At 39.1% G+C, this 21,850-nt stretch overlaps 1 protein-coding gene across 3 annotated transcripts in view; it reads right to left on the bottom strand.

The window, feature by feature from the left end:
• The window catches only part of LOC310956299 (protein phosphatase 3 catalytic subunit alpha-like), a gene marked incomplete at its 3' end in the record, with an annotated part of 31,923 nt that extends 10,410 nt beyond the window's left edge, over positions 1–21,513 (bottom strand). For 2 of the 3 annotated variants that reach the window (XM_083926487.1, XM_083926488.1), the window contains exons 1-6: positions 14,588–14,657; positions 6,926–7,126; positions 2,546–2,670; positions 2,298–2,409; positions 1,748–1,893; positions 1,525–1,664 (exon numbers count right to left, since the gene is read on the bottom strand). In XM_083926487.1, coding sequence (XP_083782613.1) covers positions 1,525–1,664; positions 1,748–1,893; positions 2,298–2,409; positions 2,546–2,670; positions 6,926–7,126; positions 14,588–14,642 — 779 coding nt within the window. In that variant the 5' untranslated portion in view covers positions 14,643–14,657. Of the gene's footprint in view, positions 1–1,524; positions 1,665–1,747; positions 1,894–2,297; positions 2,410–2,545; positions 2,671–6,925; positions 7,127–14,587; positions 14,658–21,062 lie in introns of those variants that run through there. The other variant, XM_083926489.1, reaches the window with a different exon arrangement.
• Between the last annotated feature and the right edge of the window lie 337 nt (positions 21,514–21,850).

Here is a 21,850-nt window from a genome sequence, read left to right as displayed (position 1 = left end):
CACATCTACAGAATAATCCTCACTAAGCTCCTCTCTCACTGTTAATAGATGGTTTCTCATCAGTGACCATTTAACAGCAGTGAAAGGAGAAGTTTACACCCGTCACTCTCTGCATGTAAACCTAAAGTATCAAGGTGATCTTTACTATGTGGAAATGCATCGTGAAACAGAAATGTCTGCGCTTGAAATCTCCTCTATTTCATCTGATATCATTTGAAACTAATGTCACCTTTGACACCTCCCTCTGCACCCGCAAATTATTTCTGAAATAGGAATTTATTGGTTATAATGTGAATCTGCACCGCAATTATTCTGCACACGCTGACAGTCATTTCATCTGCGGTGGAGGAGTAAGTCCTCCTGACTTTACTTTTCTTGCTCTTCTTTTTGATTTGAGCAGAACTGCAGCTCCCACACGGGGGTAGGAGGGGGGTCTGTACTGTTCTGAACCTTCATTAAAAAAAACTCTGCCACCTAATCTCTCCTCCTCACCACCACCTACTTCCACACCAATCTTCCATCTCATAACAATATTAGGACAGTGCTCACTGCTTCTCTTACATGCTCTGTCACGAATGGTTGAACGGTTGCATAACAAATGTGTTCCCAATTTGTCCTCCCTATTATATTTTACTCCTCTCTCCTTCTGTGTCTATGTTTATTTGACTGCAGGTTCACTCTGATCATTTCCCTCTAAAAATCTATTCTGTAAGTTAAACAACCCAACCTTTTCTTAAAAACACGGCAATATGACCCATTTACTTACAGACATAGGCTTTAAGGATATGTTTAACAATTCATTGAATCGTTCAGTCTCCTTAATCACAGTCTGCTATGCCCATTATGGGGTGCTTTGTGGGTGTCTATTGTTTATTTTGTTCAATTTAGTTTTTCACCGGTAGCAAAATTTTTAATAATTTATATTCTGAAAATCTATTTTTAATATCCAGAGTTTCAGATAAAATTTCTTTGCAGTTTCTTTTACCCTGTACCCTTAGCAATTGAAAGATTAAATTAGAACTCATCGACAATGATAATTTAGGGTGTTGACCGTTTAATGCATGCCATTCCATTTCTCCCATCTTCTTTCCCTTAATTACACCCCCTAATAAAGCAGAAAAGGTTCATGACCAACCAACATTTTTCTTTTAGTTTAGCCTGCATATAATAGGCAGGATGAACAATACATCCTCTCCACACAGTTTGATTGCCAAGCTTTCATCCTTTTAAAACTAAAGTGTAATTAGAGATGTTCAACAAGCCACATGGGTCAAGCTAATGGGATCAGTGCAGTATATTATATGCACTTGATGTAGGTGATTGCTCCCAATGCAAGATGGCACAATAATACGTTTCAGACTATTGGATGCATGAAAGCAACACTGCAATTTATCATTTACTAGATTTGGAATTTAAGGCTGTGCAGTGGTATTTCCTGAAGTAGGAAACGACAGTTCTAAAGTTAAAATAATCAACAAGGACTGAAGGTGCCGCAGGGAAAAAGTGTAAGAAGAAACAGCTCACCTGTAGAAGTAGGAGCAGCCTCGCACTGTGTTGTGACTGAAATATTCCTGGGTTTTCTCGTTGCCAAAATCCTCCAGAGGATCGGCCCACAGCAGGTCACACATGGGCCCAAAAGCCGGCGGCTCCTTGAACCGATCCAACTTTACACAAAGGAGAAGAATGCATGTTTTAAAAACTGTTTTAGACAGCAAGACCTTGTAGTGCTGAGTCAGTATATTATTACCTTTTTAATGTCATCTAAGGTGTGTATTTCAGGTGAGAGCCCACCATGGACACACAGAAACTGTTGGTTCATGAGTGCAGCCAGGGGAAGGCAGTCAAACGCATCCATACACGAGTCGTACACCTGCTCTGAGTACTTGATTTTACCTGACAGAAGACAGAGAAGCAATTTAACTGGACAACTACGTTAGCACATAAAATAACTTCTACATGTTGGTTAGTTTTCATGAGGGTCTTTGATACTGAACAGCACCAAGTTAAAAAAAATAGAACATTGGAATATTTGGAGAAAGTAGCTGGTGAATCTTGTTTGCAGATATGAGTTAAATAGTATGTGAATATATAAAAATATATATTATTTAAAATAAATATTTTACTTTTTACTTTCCATCCCCTTTTTTTGTGCCATCATACAGAATTAACATGACGGACAGGTGCATTACTTAAGCTCTACCAAAAGTGCTTCAGGCTAGTCACGACATTAGCAATATACAGAGAGACAAATATATAAACAATAAAAAACAATATGAGAAACACTGAGAGGCACTCACATTCTTGTTTGAAGGTGAAATATTCTGTCAAATGTCTACATTCATGATTTCCACGAAGTAAAAATAGTGTCTTTGGATAGAGGATTTTCAGCGACCAGAGGTATAAAACACACTGTCAAAACAAACACATAAAGAAAGTGTTATTCTACGTGAAGCGCTGTAAAAAGCAGTAACTTATAATGAATACATAAAGATTTCTGTTCTTCGTTTCTCCCATGACATACTTAATGTCACTCTGATGTTTTTACCTCAATACTGAAGTAGCCACGGTCCACGTAGTCCCCCAGGAACAGGTACCGTGTCGTGGCTGGTGATCCTCCAACTTCAAACAGCTTCATAAGATCAAAGAATTGCCCATGGATGTCACCGCAGACTGGAAAACAACCGAAGGACAGTTACAGAATAAAATAATTTGAATTTGTCTGCATCTATTTGGGTGTTTCTTTTTTTGCATTTGTGTAGGACAAAAAAAACCCCACAATCCTCATGTTCGACACATGTCTGTAGTATCATTTGGGTATTTTGGTGTATTCCATTCAGTGAATCAATTACAGTAGCCTCACCATGGGTTGATTCAACTCTCAAACCTCTTGTAGCTTCTGAAACCCACTCACAAATAATTGGACACAGTTGTAAATGTATTTTCATGTAGCTAAAAATCAAGGATGTTTTTTGTTTTTTATCCAGAAAAAGATTCTGGAGATACATAACGCCTGCATTTGTAAAGACAGCCGGAGAGCCACTTCTCTTATCTATTGTTTTCGAAGACAGAAAACAGGAAAGAAAGTAGAGAATATTCTGGCAGGAGAAGTGCACTTTGTATCAGAGGTGTGTATCTTCTTTTCATGCTCTCAGGTTAGCTTTATAAATAGACGGACAGGCGGGCAGGCAGTGCAGCTACACAGAGATGCTACTGTACAGTTTGCGTAAATATCTGTATCTCAACAGTCTTAATAATTTATATTTGATGAATGTTGTAATGATTGCTGCCATTAAGATATCAAAGCAGTTAACTTCATGTGGGATGTCATCAATAATGAAGTATAACGTACAATGAAAAATGAATGTTAACACCGACATAAATAACAATACTTTATGTTATACACAGTAATTATACACATCTTTTGTTACATTTGTTACAGCTATTTGCATGTCAACAAATATTATTATTATTCTATGCAACAGGCTAGACCTGCCCCAACACGCTTAACAACTCCTTCAATGGACAACACAGAGCAGTCACTAAAAAGAAAAGGGTTTTTTATTCTATAAACTGCTGAGTCTTTGGGAGAGGCTATGAAAATACTATTCATATGTATATTTATGCAGCAATATTATATTCTATCTGCCAAATTAAACACCTACAGAGGAATTTAATGGTATACATTTCTCCTGTCCTTAGTTATCCTTCTTATTGAGATACTTCTACGGTCTTTGGCTGAAAGCCCTCTGTCCTCCACAGAGAAGCTCTCATCTCAAAGAGGTGGAAAAAGCTCAAGCCCAGTGGAGATGCATACTTTTTTTTTGCAGCGAACACTATGGCTCTGGAGTGCAAACCTACATCTCATTTCCTCACTGCGTTCAATTTTTCATTATCATCTTCCTCTGTCTTCTTCTCTCCTACTCATCCTCCATCTCCTCTCTCTTTTCTGTCTCCCCTATCAGCTCCACAGTGGCCTTCGCCCACTCAAAGCTTAGAGCAATGTGAGTGGGAGACTGCCTGTGTGACTAAAGCAATCAAACACACACATGCGCACATACGTACACACACGCAAACACATCCATGCAAGTAAAGATTCAGTGCATAAATGCCTCATAATATATGACTCTAAACACTCACACACACACACACACACACACACACACACACACACACACACACACACACACACACACACACACACACACACACACACACACACACACACACACACACACACACACACACACACACACAAACATAAGTCAAGCTCACAAAAGCATAAAACAGACCACCACACTTACAAATGCCTGTTTACAATACTCATACTCATCATCCATATTTCATGCTTAATACATAAAGCTTCCATTTTCCTGACGCCAGTCAAGATGAGGAGCAGACGGGTTCGGGTGAATGTGCATTTCATCTATTTGTCACCTTTGTGTCACCTAAACACTGTACTCCTCGCTCTCAAGTAAGACTATTAAACTGATGGTATGCTCTGTGGATATTTGATATCACAGGTTTGAGTGAAACGAATGACATGACACAAACAACCAGAACACTACAAGGGCACTCAGAGAGCGCAGACCTCTGCCAAGGCATGCCCTATCCCACAATGCTAATAGAGTAAAAAAATTCCCCAGTCTGGAACTAGATTTTTCTTTTTCTTCCGGCACAACATGAAATGGCAAAACGAAATAAGTTCTTCTTTGGCCCATGCTTCACCCTTCCACCAAGTTCCATGAAAATCAGGCCAGTAGTTTTTTCCATAATCCTGTTGATAGACAGACAAACTGAAAACATAACCTCCTCGACAGATGTAGTTAGATTATGTATAGTGCATCAAAAGCATTTCACTTGGTACAAAAATCTGTTGCAATTTGATACCGATACCTACTACCAACTTTTAGCATCAGCTAAATATATATTTTTGCTTTGGTTTTAACAGTCTCTTGATAAATATACTGTATCTTGATGGTAAACGAAGGCTGAATAGTTATGAACAATCTGGTTTTAGAGGTTGATCAGAAGGACAATTAAAAAACAATCTTCTAACATTTGCAGAAGTTGTGGGCTCTGTTTATCTTGATTATCTTAATGTTTCTGGTTTACTAAAATAACCACTTTGGCAACATAACGGGATATTTAAAGCCGTGATCCACAAGCTACTCTTGTTTACAGATATGTGTTGATAAGGATTACTTTGAGCCAGAATGCTGACATAGTTAACTTAAAAAGAAAGACCCAGTGATGATCTCTTCACAGTCAAAGCACTTCATTCTCCCACTCTACTTGAAAAACCTCACCCATAAACAAACTAGTCATCCAGCCTTTGATGAGAGGGCTTATAATGAGAGATAGATTGTTGGCCTATTTCACTTATATGACGATGGTTCTACTTTAAAGTGACAGTTTCCTGCTGTAATATATTTACAATAAAACAGATTTCTCTCAACTGCGTTTCATCATCTCTTTCGCTCCAGTCAAGTGCTTTGTTTATTTTTGTACTACTGGTACAAACAGAAGCATTGTCAGTCCACATCCTCTCACTGCCTCTTATGTGTTTTTTTCACTGTCATCCTCTCTTTTAGACTCTCCACACTGAAAAACATGAATCAGAGTGGATGTAAATGTAGCACAGTTAAATCTGTAATATCAGTATGTTTCAGCATCAAGGCAGCTGCTAAATGTTCAACTTTCTTCAACCGGTATTAGTTGCTAACTTTAGCTATTGCTAACACTGAAATATTTGGGTCAAGAGGCTACTGAAATATTTAGCAGTTTAGTAAAGAGGTACTTCTTCTTGACAATATGCAGGGTTATGATTTGGTTATACTTATTCTTCCAGGACTGTTCTCCATATTTTTTCACCTGTAACGGTTCGATAAAGCAAATAACAGCCACTGTTCTTTTCTTTGTCTATCTTGTACTCTTGTCCCTCCACTAGTTTCCTTCCTGTCTCGACTATTAACTGTCCAAAACTGCCAAATATAACAGATAACAGACAACGTGACACATAAATGGGGTGGAGAAAATATCAGAAACACCGCTCAGTTTAATGCAGTACAATTCAACGGCACCACAAACTACAGCCTCCAGTGGTAGGCCTACACATCTTTAAAACAGTTTCAACAAAAAACAACATTATAAACATCAGGAGTTAGAAGATCTATTACAGGAATGCTGTACTACTAGTCTGCATTACTATTAGCTAGGTGTCACATTTGGTGACAAAATATTTTTTAAAGGTCCCATATCATGCTCATTTTCAGGTTCATACTTTTCATTTTGAGTTTCTACTAGAACATGTTTACATGCTTTAATGTTCAAAAAACACATTATTGTTCTCACACTGTCTGTCTGAATGGCTGTTTTAGCACCTGTCTCTTTAAGACCCCCTCCTGAAAAAGCCCAGTCTGCTCCGATTGGTCAGTGTTTCTGGGTTTCCCGCATCTGCACTCTCGGTGTCTTTGCGCTGTTATTGCAGCCGGGAATGACTGTAACATCACTGTAGCAGCATTTTCTACCTATATATAGAATAGTTGTGACATCACAACTATACAGAGGTCCTGACGGCCCGTTTAAAGCCACAGTTCCTGAATACGGGCTGTGTGCATTTCTCTGTGGATTAAGCGTTTTGATACTTTCACAGTATTTATATAGCACATCCACCTGGTTCATAATAAAACATATATGGAAATTTAACTTGCCTTTAATATGCCTTCTGTAAAATGTATGTATGTAATTTTCAAACTGACGCAGTAGGTAGCAATGCTGACATTGACCATAATTTAAGCCCCATATAATATCTGAGCAGGTGAAATACTTTTAACAAGAACGCTGAGTCATTACAATTTCAAGCTGTTGCGTCCTGCAGCTCACAAGTGCAGCAAGATACACGGCCGGTAATTATAAGGCTTAATACCTGTGACTGGTGCCTCGATGTCCAATATAGTTTTCTCCTGACGCAGGATAGCTGCTCCCTCGTTGATGATCCGAAGTGCCACAGCTTCCTCTACACGGCCCTCCTTGGTGAGGTGGGCCTTCAGGAGATCCACACGAGGTTTCCCTTCGCAGTCAAACACTTCCTTCATTGTAAGGCGGTGGCTCAGGGGGAAGGGGACAGCTGAGGACAGAGCACAGGCACATGGTGACATTTAGACAGAGGGGACATCACAGTTACTATGGCTACTGTTATTTATTTATTTTTGCACTGTTGTGAGAGAACAGTGTCAAACACCACTGAGGAGTAGTGCAGGCAACATATCAAGGAAATCATGCATAAATCCTGTTTGAGAAAACAACATCCATGTTTCGCCTGCAGGCATTAATGTGCTGCTGCTTCTGCTGCTGCATCCATTTTTGGTGACTTCAGTATTTGTGCATGTTTGGCATGAAAACTATAATAATAAACATGGCTTTGCTTGATATGCATAAAGTATGAGAAGCCATTCGAAAGGAATCTTAAAGGAATTTTAATTATTCAGAAATATATGCCAAATACTATTCACAGATATTCTTCACAGATGTGTATACCTGCAAATGATTTGTTTTTTCAAGTGGTGGGTCAGAGGATCAAATCGCTCGGCAGCTGTTTGTGCACAGTGCTTTAAATATGTTGCATATATCTTATATTTTATTATATTATGTTATCATGTTCATGTCCGTAATGTCTATTTGTAGAGCAAAGAATTAAATACAACATACTATAAGCCTTACTTAAAATATAAAATATATGAATTATTGAACAATGTGAAATGATCTCTATTATCCCACTATATACTATAAACCCTACTTTAAATATGTGTCAATAGGAACTTGCAATATCAATAAATGGAATAGACACTACCAACTGTTATTCCAGTACAGAGTATTTTCTGAGTGCTGGATAAAACTCAGCTAACATCTGAGCACTCTATCTACCCAGCAGTCTCCCTGGTTTGCTAAAGCCTGTGGTCATTAATGTGCACCAGACACCTACCCAACAGACTGCCTGTGAAAGTGTGAAATCCAACGACAGATCATTAGTTCAGTGGCAGCAAAGGTTATTTATCAGATCTGGTGCCGTGACAACAAGCTTTCAAGGTCCATGTATTGGCCTTAATCTACACATAATTTGGCTTAATAGAGAAAACTCTTTGTAGGGGTAAATAATTCACATAAAAAGAAAAATAAGTCACATGCATGGTCTAGGGTTGTCACAATTCTCGGAATCTTCAATCCGATTTGACTTTCGATTTTAAGCTCACAATTTGATTCAATTATCAATTTAAAAATCTTTTTTCAGCACTAACGGCTATGCAACAAAAAAAGTGAAAGAGAAAATATACAGTATAAGGTGCACCATGGGTTTACAAGGAGCACCTGAATGCATCATGAAGTCCTGTCAGGTCCAGGCCCCAAGGAAGTGCACCAGACATTGAGGCCTATTTGTCATAATGGCCAAATGGTGGACTTTCTTTTTTCGTTCATGTGATGCCATTGGGCCCAAAAATCATTTTTCCCATTGACTTATGTGGCGAAAGAGACTGTAAATCCATGGATTTAAAAAAAAAAACTTCACAGCACCTGTGAAATGACTCAGTATTTGATTAATTCGGTCCGATAATATTTTGAAAGTCCAGGAGAGAGTCCGATCATTTAATTCCCATTCAAGTTTACAGAGTGCTAGACCAAAAGTAGCCAGTTTGGCCAGGAGAAGTCTCCAGTGCACTTGCTCTACGGGCCCAACAGAGCAGATCCAGGTATTTTTAGACGCATAAATATATATATTTTTTGGCTTCACGTGCCACTAGGCAGCTTTCATTGGAATAAACAGGGCTCTATCTTTAACACTATACAGTTCTCTTTATACATCTATGGTGCATCCAGTGCTCTTTCAGCCCAAAGCTTTTTAAATTTGAGGACCTGAAAGGTTGACTCGACTGGTGATAATTTAACAAACTGAGTCAGTACACTAGCAAACTGTAACTCTCTCTTGATTTACTGTTGGTCATATTTGTGTAGTCGTCTGAAATTTTGTCTCTTTTAAACTTCAATGCAACAATATCATCATCATGCACCCCTTACCTCCCCTAAAATGCAGCAACATTTACTCTGACCTACTTTTTACCTTTATCTGAGAACACTTTTAGTAAAATATTCTAATAATCCATCCCTGCACATGTACACACGATACAAGCCATCAGCAGAAGTATATATATATTCAGGAGTAAGGGTATGCTTGCCAGATTTGTGCAGTGCATAGCAAACAGGGCCACTCAGCAGTGCCAAATGAAGAGAAGACAAAGGAAGAGTCTCAAAGCTCAGACTTAAACCAAACACGATCAACTACTCTTTAATAATGAATGCTTGACTAGAGAAATCTCAAAGTCGCTGCTCCTGGGATAATGAGGCCGGCCCCAGCAAGTGAATTTAATGGGACAAAAAAATGTTCAGTGTGAATCTGTGACGGTGATATCTGCTGCCACTCAAGTTTTAGTTTGGTTAATGTCACTGTGTGGCTGCCAGACAGCCTGACGATACATTTTGATGATATGTTTGCAAGTCTCTAATGCAGCGAATGATTTAACTTCACATACTGATTTTTATGGGAATTAACAGTAAGTGAATGAGTTAACAATGACTGAAAAGTATGTTAGAACAGTCGGAACTGGAAGGCAAAATACATTGCTGTATTTACTGTAATTAACATTTCATGGCTGTCAAATGAAGAAACCTAAATCACCTTGAACTGATTTTACTAAACACAATACTCATATTTTTTTTAAACTGCTTGCACCTTTTTACCAGTAACACAAATTGAAATAGAGCCACATGCTGATGCTTTGAAAAGGACACAACACTTAGCTTTTTTAGGCAGAACGGAGCAACAAAGGGTTAAGCCAACTAATAATGAAATACAAAGAAAGCAACTCTGATACTGAACAATTGTTCTTCCACAATATATTTTACAGACACAAATATGTAGACTCAAATGTACAAGTGCACTGATGTAAATGTATGGTGAGATGAAATGAGATGAAAAGCTGACTTCTGCTCAGCACCACAGCAGAGTTGAACTATGAAATACAGTATGTTGCCGGGCAACAGCAACAGCAGCTGACTGTTGGCGTACAGCCAGTGCCGCCACGGAAAACTGCAATTTGCATTGAAGGTTCACATAAATGCTGTTGGAAATGTTCATGCAGTAGACACACGTCGAATTTTCCGAGCATGTTGAGAAGTATGAGTCTGTATTGTACACCTTTTTATGCCAATGCACATTTTCCTGAGAAAGCTTTCTCCATAATAAAATGCATGGTAGGTTTTTCTTGCTAATGAGCAACCCTGGGTTCAGTCAGGAAACACTGAATGTCTTCATCTGATTGGACTAAGTAGACAGTGTGCATTTATAAGAGGTTCAATTAACATACCTAATACTCATGGTGTAGTGTCAAGCTTTTAATATAATGTTGTGTTGTTTTTTTCACCCACCCCCAGCACCACTAGCTGAGACCTGCTTCATGTGGTGTTTGAAGGGTTATATACCTCCCGACTGCTCCATCATAACCATTTATAAAATATTAGAGGGGGAAAATAATGCTCATTTTCAGGTTCCTACTTGTATTTAGAGTTTCTACTAGAACATGCTTTCATGTTAAAAAAAAAACACATTAATTTTCTCATGCTGTCAGTCTGAATATACCTGTAATCACCCACTGTCTGAAACGCTCTGCATGTCTCTTTAAAGTTGTACTCCGTAAGACTTGGGATATCTTGTTTCTCGCGGCCTCTTTGCATCAGCAGCATCACTAACATGGCAGCTTATTGACATCCAGCCCGGGAATGTCACCACAGACACGGATATCTGAATACTCAGCAAAAAGGCAAGTAGAAGTGCTTTCATTAGCGGGTCATATGATCAATCAACATTGTTTTAACTCACTCTTTGATAGATATTAACTTAAAAGACAATTAAATAGATGAAAATCTTACGGAGTACAACTTTAAGCATCGCTCTCGAAAAAGCCCCATCTGCTCTGATTGGTCAGCGCTTCTGGGTCTTAGGCATCTGCACTCTCGGCATCTCTGCATCGTCATTGCAGCTGGGAAATGACTGTAACGGCACTGTAGCAGCACTTTCTGCCTATATATAGGGGAGATCGGGGTCAGTCGGGACAGTGTCTTTTTAGCAATTTAAAAAGCAACTATGCCTATGTGCTATACCCTCTTCATCTTCAACGCCAAACTGGAGGCTTTTGACAATTCCTCACATTTTATTCACAGTTTTGAAATCTTCAGCTTCCACAATACTATTTTGAGTTAAACTACATACAAAAGACATATTGTTGGGAAGCATATTATCTGGTCAGTTGATGCTAGTGTTGACGAGCTGTTGTCAGAATTTTAGCTGAACGCCTGCACAGGAGCCTGCTCTCCCTGAAGTGTTGTTTATAGTTCATATTTTGTTACAAATCAATAGCAGGATCAAAAGCAGAGTTTTCTATTTAAATTATACGCATATATATTGATTTTAAAACTCAGAGCAAGGTGTGCCAACCAACCTTACACTCCCAACCGTCCCAGGGAGTTGTCGTTTTGGGAAAATGCACTCCTTGTACATTAGTATTTTCATTATTTTTCAAGAAATAGACGGCTCAATTAAAAACACAGCTTCTGAAATACGGGCTGCTTGCATTTCTCTGGGGATTGAGCGTTTCATAGTTTCTTTCACAGTATTTATATGGAACTTTTACCTGCTTTATAATCAGAAGACATTAACATCTCATGTTTTACATTAGGGATGTCAAAGTCAAATACATCAGAGGGCCAAAAAAACAAATTTGCTACAAGCCGAGGGCCGGACTGTTTCAATGTTTATTAAAACATATTAAAGTGATTGCATGTAACCTATTGAACCAAGACCTAACACAGTGTACGGTATTTTATTTAATAATCAAATGAATAATCCAATATTTTTGAATGGCTCTGTCAGTAATTTCAAGTGAAAAGATTTTTCAACAGGCTCACAGCAAAAAAGAAAATGTCCTTCAAAAATAAAATGTGTTCCTTAATATCAAGATAAAGACACACAGCTTTGTGAGAACATGTGCTCTGCCTCCCACCTAGCTTGAAACACCCTGTGCTCATCGTCCACCTTCTGTTTAGCCATTATTGGGGGGATGGGGTGGGGGGGTGCTGAAAGTTGACATCGGCCCACTTGCGGCGCTGCAGTGAGTTCGCGGGCTACCGTTGCATTGTGGGTAATGTTGTTTTGGTGCATAAAAACACCAGCGGGCCGGTTCTAATACTAATCAAATATCATCCCGGGGGCCAAGAAAATTCACCCACGGGCCTTGACTTTGACACCCATGTTTTAAAGTATGAGGCCTTTAATGTCAACATAAGTGTTGACTGGAACCAATTTGCATGTTTGCTACGGCAAGCTGGAGTCTATGTTCTATCCTGTCGCAGGGATGCTTCTCATATTGTTGCGTATTTATTTATTTATAGCTTCAAACAATGGGGAAAACAAATAGTTACAAATTCATGTAGGCCTAGTGCATTTATGTTGCAATACAGCATTTGTGACATATTAAGATATGGATTTTCTACAGTGCTATAATAATGCAAGATAGTTCACAGGTGTACTCCCTGAAATAATTGACCTCAATATGCCTCCCGATGCCCACAGCACGGTTGTGACAGTGCCGTGGAAACAAACTGCACAGACCAGCAGTTATTGTATCTCTTCAGATATGTTCTGTCAGGTTATAACATGTAAGAGAAAAGAGAAGTGCTGAGAAACTCGTTGTTTAAGTTCAAAATATTTATACAGGGATAAAAATAACTTAGTGGCTTGTACTATCAGTGCTGAGTAGTTTTCTACATGCGCCACACACACAATAACTTTAAGAAACGTCAGTCTCGACTCAGAATTTCCATTGTCTTTATCGCTTCCTTTGATCAACTGAATGTTGCATAAATCAGTTTCTTTCACTTTTAAGTCTTTTGGGGATTGGAAAAAAAAACTCGGGTTTTACTACTTTTTCAAAGTGTAGTACAAAAATAGACGAGTGGATAGAAGCTAAGAACGGATATTCAGATGTGGTGATGTGATGATCCATTTTCGACAGTCACAAAGTGCAAATTAATGGAGATTTGAAGACATATATGTCTGTATATGAAGCTATTAAGTATGTTTTTTTTAACATTACAAAAAGCTAAAATGAAACAAATGGATATGATTTTACTCAAACAGAAAACAAATACTGGGAGCATTTCAAACCATGTACAAAAATCCTAAATTTTACATGACCATGTTACAAAAGTGAAAGTCTGACTCAGAATTCTTGGCTGTGCTGTTGATATAAACCACTTGTTTGACATATTTTTGAAAGCCTGGACCTCAGTAAAGCTTTGCCAAAGAAATATCCACAATAATGTATCTTGGTTGGGAGCTCTTGCTCACCACCAGTAATCAGTCATTTTAGACCCACTTCTTTCTGTTACTATGGACATTATGACAAATGGCAGTGCAGTGCTTAGATGTTTTCAGAAAGTGTCCAAGTAAAATCATAAACCGTATAATTTGTTAACAGTGCAAATATAATAAATTGTCTCAGCATTATGACAACATGGATCTGTTTCAAAATTTTGGGTGGACAGTGTGCTATTTACATTAGAAATGAGTCAGTATATATGGCTTAGGGGTCCCTCAGGAGGATTTTCAGACCTTTTAGCATAATTCTTAAATAAAGCTTTTTCAATTGAAACAGCTTATACATACAAGACATTCATTGTGCCTGCAGTCATTGTCACATACATTAAGTGTATCTCAGTGCAGATTACTCCTGTTTCCACAACTCTGTAGCCTAAAGGACAAAGTTGTTATTGCTGACTGAGCAGCTCGGCCTCGGCTAATATCTTGAATGTGAATATATTCAGTTCCCAGTGCTGACTGTGAGCCGATCCATGGTCAAAATGAGCAGGGCTAAATGAGTTATGGCACAACTGTGAGCACTTCATCATCCTCCATTGATCCAAGTTGTATCTTCAGTAATTCTCTGACAGAGAGAGCAGCCTTCTCCGCATCTGCTGATGTGGCTTGTGGGATACCTTATAGACCCTTTTCTCATCAAATTAAACCATGATTCACTCCTGGTAAAATATATATTCCCATTAAATGTCAATTTCATGCCCTCTTCCTCTTCCACTGGCCCTGTCAAAGCCTGTGAAATCCTGCTGCATCACTGCCCCAGCTTTAAGCTCGGCAATTCAGCTGTTCAGAACAATACACAGTTAAATCGTGACAGCAAAGATTCAAATATAGATACATGTGTGCAAGAAAAAATCCATATTTTTCGGCTGCAGTGCTGCCGTTTCTTAAGCTTTATTGCCGATCTTCGTGGGGGCTGTGCAGCAAAGAAAACCGGATTGTTTATCAACATCAAAGCTCCAGCAGCCCACTGCCATCGACGTGAACACAACTTGATGGCCGCATACACCATTAATGCACGACAGAAAATAAAGGCCATCTTATGCCAAACCACGTTATGCAATATCTACAGCCAGAACCAAACGCAAAAAATGTAGGCTAACTTACATTTCACCATCCTATCGGTGGCGTTTAAGACGATGTCAGCGTTAGACATCTTCATGGGCAGTTGCTGTCTTCAAGGCTGAATCTGTTTTTCTCTCCTTGCTTCCTTTAGGGTCTACTCTCTCTATTTGTTGTCGAAATGCGACTGATGCTGTGGCATCACTTAGATGATGCGCCCCCTCCGTGCGTCGGTGCTGCGCCGGGTAGGACTGCTGCTCCCCAGGCAGGGATGGATGCTGGATGCTGGATGCTGTAGGAGCTGCTGCTGCCGCTGCCGTGCTAAGCTGTTAATGTGGGGGAGGATGCGAGAGAGAGAGGGAGAGAGAGAGAGAGGGAGAGAGAGAGAGAGAGAGAGAGAGAGAGAGAGAGAGAGATGTGCGCTATCCCGACATGGCGGTGAAGGGAACTCCCACGCAAATGCTTCACGGGGCTGCCTGATGCTGCCATCAGATGGAGGCTGAGACGGGGTTGCCCCCACGCACGCAAGGCGCGCCATGTTTCGGTATTCTCGAAGTTTCTTTACGCCTGAAGACGGGAGCGTATATATGGGCCTCACACATGTGTGACATTCATGATCACTAGGCACAGGTCCGTTTTGATTGCAGTCGCGCGCGCACGTGCACGCGAGCATCACATGCACTTGCATGTAATGCAAAGATGCAGTGAAGTTTCACTTGGTGGCGACAAAGCATCACTTTGTGCACACTAAGCTACTTAAACTGACAATAGCACATATTTTCAGGACAAGACAAAAAATGAACAATTTGCATCTGTAATTATGTGAAGTCCTTTTGTTTTTGTGCCACAGGGAAGGTCAGTAGACATTTTCTGATAATTACACTCGGATAAAAACAGTTGATAGACCTAGGCTACTTGTTTGACATGATTTTATTTTGGTAATAATTTGTTAATCTATGGACTGAAATGTAGTTCAGTATTCGGTAATATAGTTTAGCTTTTGGGTGCTTGAAATGAACTTAAGAAATCCACAAATATGTATCTACAACATCAAAAAGATCTACTGTGGCACTTTATTAATTAGGACTTTTAATCCCTAAATGCGGGCTGAAAGGCAAATGCCTGACTGGTCCCACTTCACTCTATTGTAGACAATAGAAAACTGTTTTGTAACAACATACTACTGTGGAACATGGTACAACTTACAATGAATGTAGTCTTAACTGCTAGGAGCAAGTTACAGTTCAACATTAGCAAGAATTGAAGGATTTTGAACACAACACGACAAAACCTGGAGATATAGTCATATTGACTTTTCACTGATGGCGTTTTCACTCAGGGAATCCACAGTTTGTAGTGATGGATTTTTCTGTAAATATACACTGAGAGCAGAGCAATGGAGGCAGGTGACATTACCTTACTTTGCTTCAACATATTAACAGGAATGCAGCCTTGCTATTATGCAATACAGTACTTGCATTTTCAGATTCAGATTATTTCATTTCACAGTCATCACCTGTATCAGTTTATCAGAGCTATCAGAGCATGTGGCAAAAATCTTACAGTGTCAGCCATGAACAACTTTAGTTTTTTGACATATTTGCAAAGGTGTATTTTAAAAATGTACTTATTTTCTTTTGCACAACAGAACTGTGCAAAATGCCATTTATTACAGTGAAGGAAAAATGTAATACAAATGCTACTAGAAGTAGTACTGACAAAATATTTACAATTGTTTGCCTCCACACTGGTGGCAAGAGGCATCATGTTTTCAGGTTTGCTGTACGTACGTCTGTCCCATTCTTCTGGACGCAATGTCTCAGGAACCCCTGGAGGGATTTTCTACAAATTTGGAAAAAATGTCCACATGGACTCCAGAATAAATTGATAAGATTAGAGGTCAAATTTCAAGGTCAACGTGACCACACAAAACTTTTGGGCACGTGAGAATTCCTTATTACGACAACATTTCACCCCGATGTTTAATAGGATAAAAATGAGGAAGTGATGATATTGTATATCCAAAAGGTTAAAGGTCAACTTCACTGTCACATGATAATGTGCAGCAAAATCGCTTTCTGTTATTCAAAGCCATAAACGCCGGGAACAAAAGGGGAGACATTTGATCGGATATTCAATTAGTGACACTTATCTTGAAACTGTGGTGATTGTATAGATCTTGTGTGGCGCATCCACGTTTCGCCAAACAAATACACTTAATAGCTTTTATTAAATTCCTTCAGTGGATGTAAACTGCAACTTGACTGGTTGGCGGAGGCATACGGCCATCCTAGTTCAATCTGTCTTCAAAATATAAAAAATAAACAAAACAAAAACAGCAAATCTAATACTAAGAAGCCTTTTCTTTCCTGATCACTGTATTGTATCAGCTGGTCCAGCAGGTAAAATCTGTGTACTCTTTCGATTTAACTCCATTATGTCTACAGCAACTGTAAACTGATCCAAGCCAAAAGGGCGGTGTGTGGAGTCAGAGGTCAAAATGTAAGGAGTATTAAAGAAAACTGGCTCATTTTTTAATGCATTCATCTCAGATTTCATAACTGATTGATTGTTTCGTGCTTACAGGAATGTTTCATGGGCTTATAAATAATAACTGAAATATTCATGAGTATTTATTGATCATTGAGTTGCATCTTTATCATCAGTACCCCCTCCACAACAACAACAACAACAAATTTCTGGCAACAAAAGCTTTGAGTACACTGCAGCCTTGGAAAGCAAGTGAACGGCATTTTTTTTGAGTCACACAGTGTAGTTTTCTTTGGGGCAGCCCTTTCCACAATGCAAGGCCATGAGTGTTTGTCAACATGTTTTGTCTTTATACTTTATAGACTATACTTAAGCCATTTGATAAAGGGATTTTTGCTTCTGTGGTCTTGACCTTAAGAGATTTGTACAGTAGGACTCCGGGGACACTGGAATACAAAACACTGCAGAATATTCATACATTAGTAGGGGTGCTGTACTAATTTGGTACTAGTTTTAGTATAACATAGTATAACGTAGTATAGTATAATATATGTAGTCAAAAATGATGCACTTCTGGCACAATGTTATGTCAATATATCCATCCCTACAGTGTTCAGATTTGGAGAAAATACACTCAAGCAAACAGATCCCAAAGGTATGATGTTGTACATTGTTTTGGGGGAAACTGTTGAACCAGAATGAAGAAGCAAAGTGTTTTCACATTGGACGTAACCCAGGTGATCAACAATCGAGGAGCAGGGTGGTAGGCTTTATTATTTTGAGACAAAACACTTATAGACCCTTTCAATGGAATTCCATTTGCCAGACAACAGCCTTGGTCCTTGTTAACTTACTGTCAGCAGATGTAATTCACATTCACTGCAACAGGAAATAAACTAGGACACATTTAGAATGTTTATGTTTACATATTTGAAAAGGTTTATACACTGCAGTGCAAAACAAGCTCACTATATTGTAATCCTTATCAAGTCAAGTAGAACTTTATTTATCAGAGGGGCAATTGGTTTTAAAGATTAGAAGATAAATAAGTTTTCCTGTACGATTAAAGTCTTAATTTGCTGTCCACAGAATACCAAACAATGTAACAAAAAAGTATAAGAAAGAAAAATATATGAAATATACAAAAATGATATACAAAAACAGAACTTTTTTTAGGTAGCTTATTTAACAATTAAATAAAACAACAACAACAATAAGAAACTAACATAAATAATGCAATTGTGCATGTGCAGACTGTGCAGTTATGGAATCGGCTATGCACTGTTTAGGAGTCTTCCCTCTAGGATTAAAAACAGTACCTATGACTTAAAGTTGATTGACTTTCAGATTTCTTGCCCTAAATATTTTCCAATTGGCATTCAAACTCAAGATGTGTTACTAAATACATACAAGCAGACAACCTGAAGTGACTGATGCAAATGTATACACACACTTGATAGCCATCTCTAATCCTAATCATTATTTCAATGCTTCACATGGGCATTTATTCTCAGAAAGCTTCTATGAGGACCTGCCACTAGATGGGTCCCCAACCCTGATTTTAACTGCTACAGCAGCAACAGCTGGTCGACTGCTGAAGGATGGACAGTGTTTGCTGCCTCACATTTAGAGACATGATAATTTGAGAAAGCAATGACACTACTTATTTAGTGGTACAAGCTAAACGGTTGTTGATGTAATTTTGTCATGCTTTTTTGTCCTCGTACTGTCAGTCAAGACAATAGATCTGCTTGCTTCCTGACAGATGAGGCTGAGCGTGTGATTAGTGGTAGGATGAGTAATAAATCTCTAGAAATGGAGCCAGCGTTGCTCATCAGGCAGCAGCCAAGCCACTGCAGCGTGGAGCTGTGAGGCAAGGCGTGACTGACTAAGGCTTGTTCAGTATTGCTAGAAAACACACCACAAAGTCTCTCTGATAGCGGAGTGTGCAATGGACATGGTATGTCCTTGAAGTTGCCACTATAGCTGCAACAGAAAAAAAACAAAAAAAGTGGTGATGAGAGTAAAGGGAAGCTACGCTGGATTTTGAGCTGGCACTCTTGCTCTCAGTTTAGCATTGAGGTTAAAACGAACAATATCCTTGAGACATATTTAATATGTATAATACACAAAACTGCCAAGTTGGATTTACTGCCTTAAACAGCAGTGCATTGCTTCGAAATGACATGTTCTTGGAAGTGACTGATGGTACTGAGGCAAACCTAATTTTAAATGACATTTACTTTAAAAAAATAAATCTGGTTCTCAGGTATAGCATATTTTTGCAGTGACAATGACCTGTTGGCAGTTGCATTTGTTGACCCCTCCTTTCCTTTTACTGTTATTGCTGGCATGCCGTCCTGGCACAGCAGGAGGAGTGAATGGCACTAAGAATGGTTCCTTCAGACATTATATACTGATGCCACAGCTGTTCCCACATTAACTAAGTTATTTGCAGTCACTTCAACACCACAAGCCATCGATTAAATCACAAGCCCCAATGTATGTGATTGAATTACATCACAAGCAAAATGTCTTGGCTGGTAATGACAAATTAATAATGACATACAGAGCATGGATAGATGCAATACAATTTTTTTCTTGCTAAGCCCATTGTCTGTGTCTTGCCCCGAGTACCTGTCTTGAATTAATATGGATTTCCTCACTTCAGGATTAGCTAATCTGGATTAAGTTGAGATAGAGTGATCTTGTTTATTCTGACTGACTTGAGTTGTATGAGCTGTTTACTTTGGTTACACAGCAGGCCTTAACCCAAAGCAAAATGATATTCCAAATTGACAAACATCAATATTGTTAAAAAGATCTCTTCCTGTTCAGTAACACACGTTTTTTCCGAAATAAGGTCCCATGGTGGTCTACCAGAAGGGGAGGGACTTACCAAAAAAAGGTATTTCCTGAGGAATCATTAGTTTCTGACTATGGGAAAACTATCTTCTTTTTCACTTCACTGAAACAGTTTGGAGCCCCCCTGGGGCTTAACCTTTGTGTTAAAAGAATAGTTGGACTTTCGACTATTAACTTTCTTGAACTGATACCACTGTCATATCTGTGCATTAACTATGGAGCCAGGGTCTGGAGGCGCCGAGCTTATCTTAGAATGAAGATCAGAAAGAAATGAGAAGGGCGAAACAGCTAGCTTGGTTAACTGACTCCGAGCCTACCTGCACCTCTAAATCACAAAAAAAGAATCAAAGTGCGAAAAGTTTTTGGTCAAAAATAATTTTCAAAAAAGGTCAAGAGAAGATCTCAAGGTACACAGTGCATGAGATATATATAGGACACACACACACACACACACACACAAACACACATACGTACAGCATGTTAGTTCAACGTGCAGTTTCATACTGTAAGTATTGCTCTCTGAACTCATTGACTTCCTGGTGTCTGTGAGGTTGTGAAAAGAAACAGCAACTGGAACACCCTGCTCCAACAGCTGGTAAAATTTGGTGACAGATGATCTTTGGTATTCTACAGGAAGTGACATCACCTGGCACCAAAGACCAGCCAATAGGAGAGAGCGAGGACCTTGTTTGTTGCCAGTTAGATGTCAGGTTTCACACATGTTTCGGTTTAATATGGGATACATTTGTAAATGGGTTTTTATTAATAACGATATTATTAAATATAAGTTTGCCTGAACTTCATATGTTCAACGATAAGAAGACAAACAGATTAAATCAGCAAACACAGGCATCTTTCAAGACTTTAATGTTACATATTACAACACACTGTACAGATAGATAGATGGACAGATATAAATGTGGGGATGGCGATGATGTTTATGCTGTTTTTGCTGCTGAACAATGAGAGCTGTGTGCTGATGAGTGTACGCTGGGAGAGAAACTGTAGAAACAAGTAAAATAACAACAAGCCAGCCTCTCTAAAATGGGGGGTTGAAAATGTGTTACAGTGACCCTTTGGAGGATTTACAGGGCTTGCCACATTCCTCAGTATTGGAGAGAGCTGATGTTCATGCCTCACCCTGCTCCCTTCATCCCTTACGTACCTCTTTTTGGGCCGTTTTCGGGGGCTTTCCTACATTGCTGGTCATGTGTGCAGCTAGGGATGGAGGACATGCAACGCTAATCCTCCTCCCCAGCTCAGGAAAGTACCCTGCCTCCCTGTGCAGAACGAAAACAACAAAGAGCTGAGTGTGGCTGCAGCCTCCGGGGTTCAGTGCACCCACCAGAACATGTCCAAGAGTCACAGCTTGCTGCTCCCTCCTACCCATCTATCCATGCATGACTCTCCTTTTCTCTCATGCTTTCTTTCTTTCGACCCTCTTTTCAACCTATGAACGAAAGGTACGATTGCAGACGTAATATTCCTCCGTTTCAGACCAGAAATAGAGGACTTTAGAAGGTCAAAAGGGAGGACACAAAGGACGGTAGAAAAGAGAAAAATAATGTTGTCAGAGTGAGTTTTAGGGAGGCAAAACGTTTCCTGTTCATGTTGCAAAATTTTACATTACTATATCATTGAAATTGTCTTAAACCCAACATACAGAAAATGGAGAAACAAAAGTGAAAAAATTTAGTTAATCATTCCAAATAAGATAGTTGAAAGAAAGAACAAAAATGACATACGGTATCTATGGACTAACAAAAGCATGGAGATGGCAAAAAGCTGGTTTTGGTGGTATCAATGTTGTTGCATTGAAAGTTTCTTTGTCCATATGTTTACACAGAACCCCTTTTGGGCTGATTTATTTGGAGCCTTTATTAATTGGACAGACAGGAAATGGGGTGAGAGAGAGGGGGGGAGACATGCAGCAAGGGACCGCAGGTTGGAGTC

Source organism: Echiichthys vipera (assembly GCF_963691815.1).
Source record: "Echiichthys vipera genome assembly, chromosome: 14".
Taxonomy (NCBI): Eukaryota; Metazoa; Chordata; class Actinopteri; order Perciformes; family Trachinidae; genus Echiichthys; species Echiichthys vipera.
The sequence above is the reverse complement of the archived record's forward strand: the minus strand, read 5'-3'. Positions and strand labels throughout refer to the sequence as shown.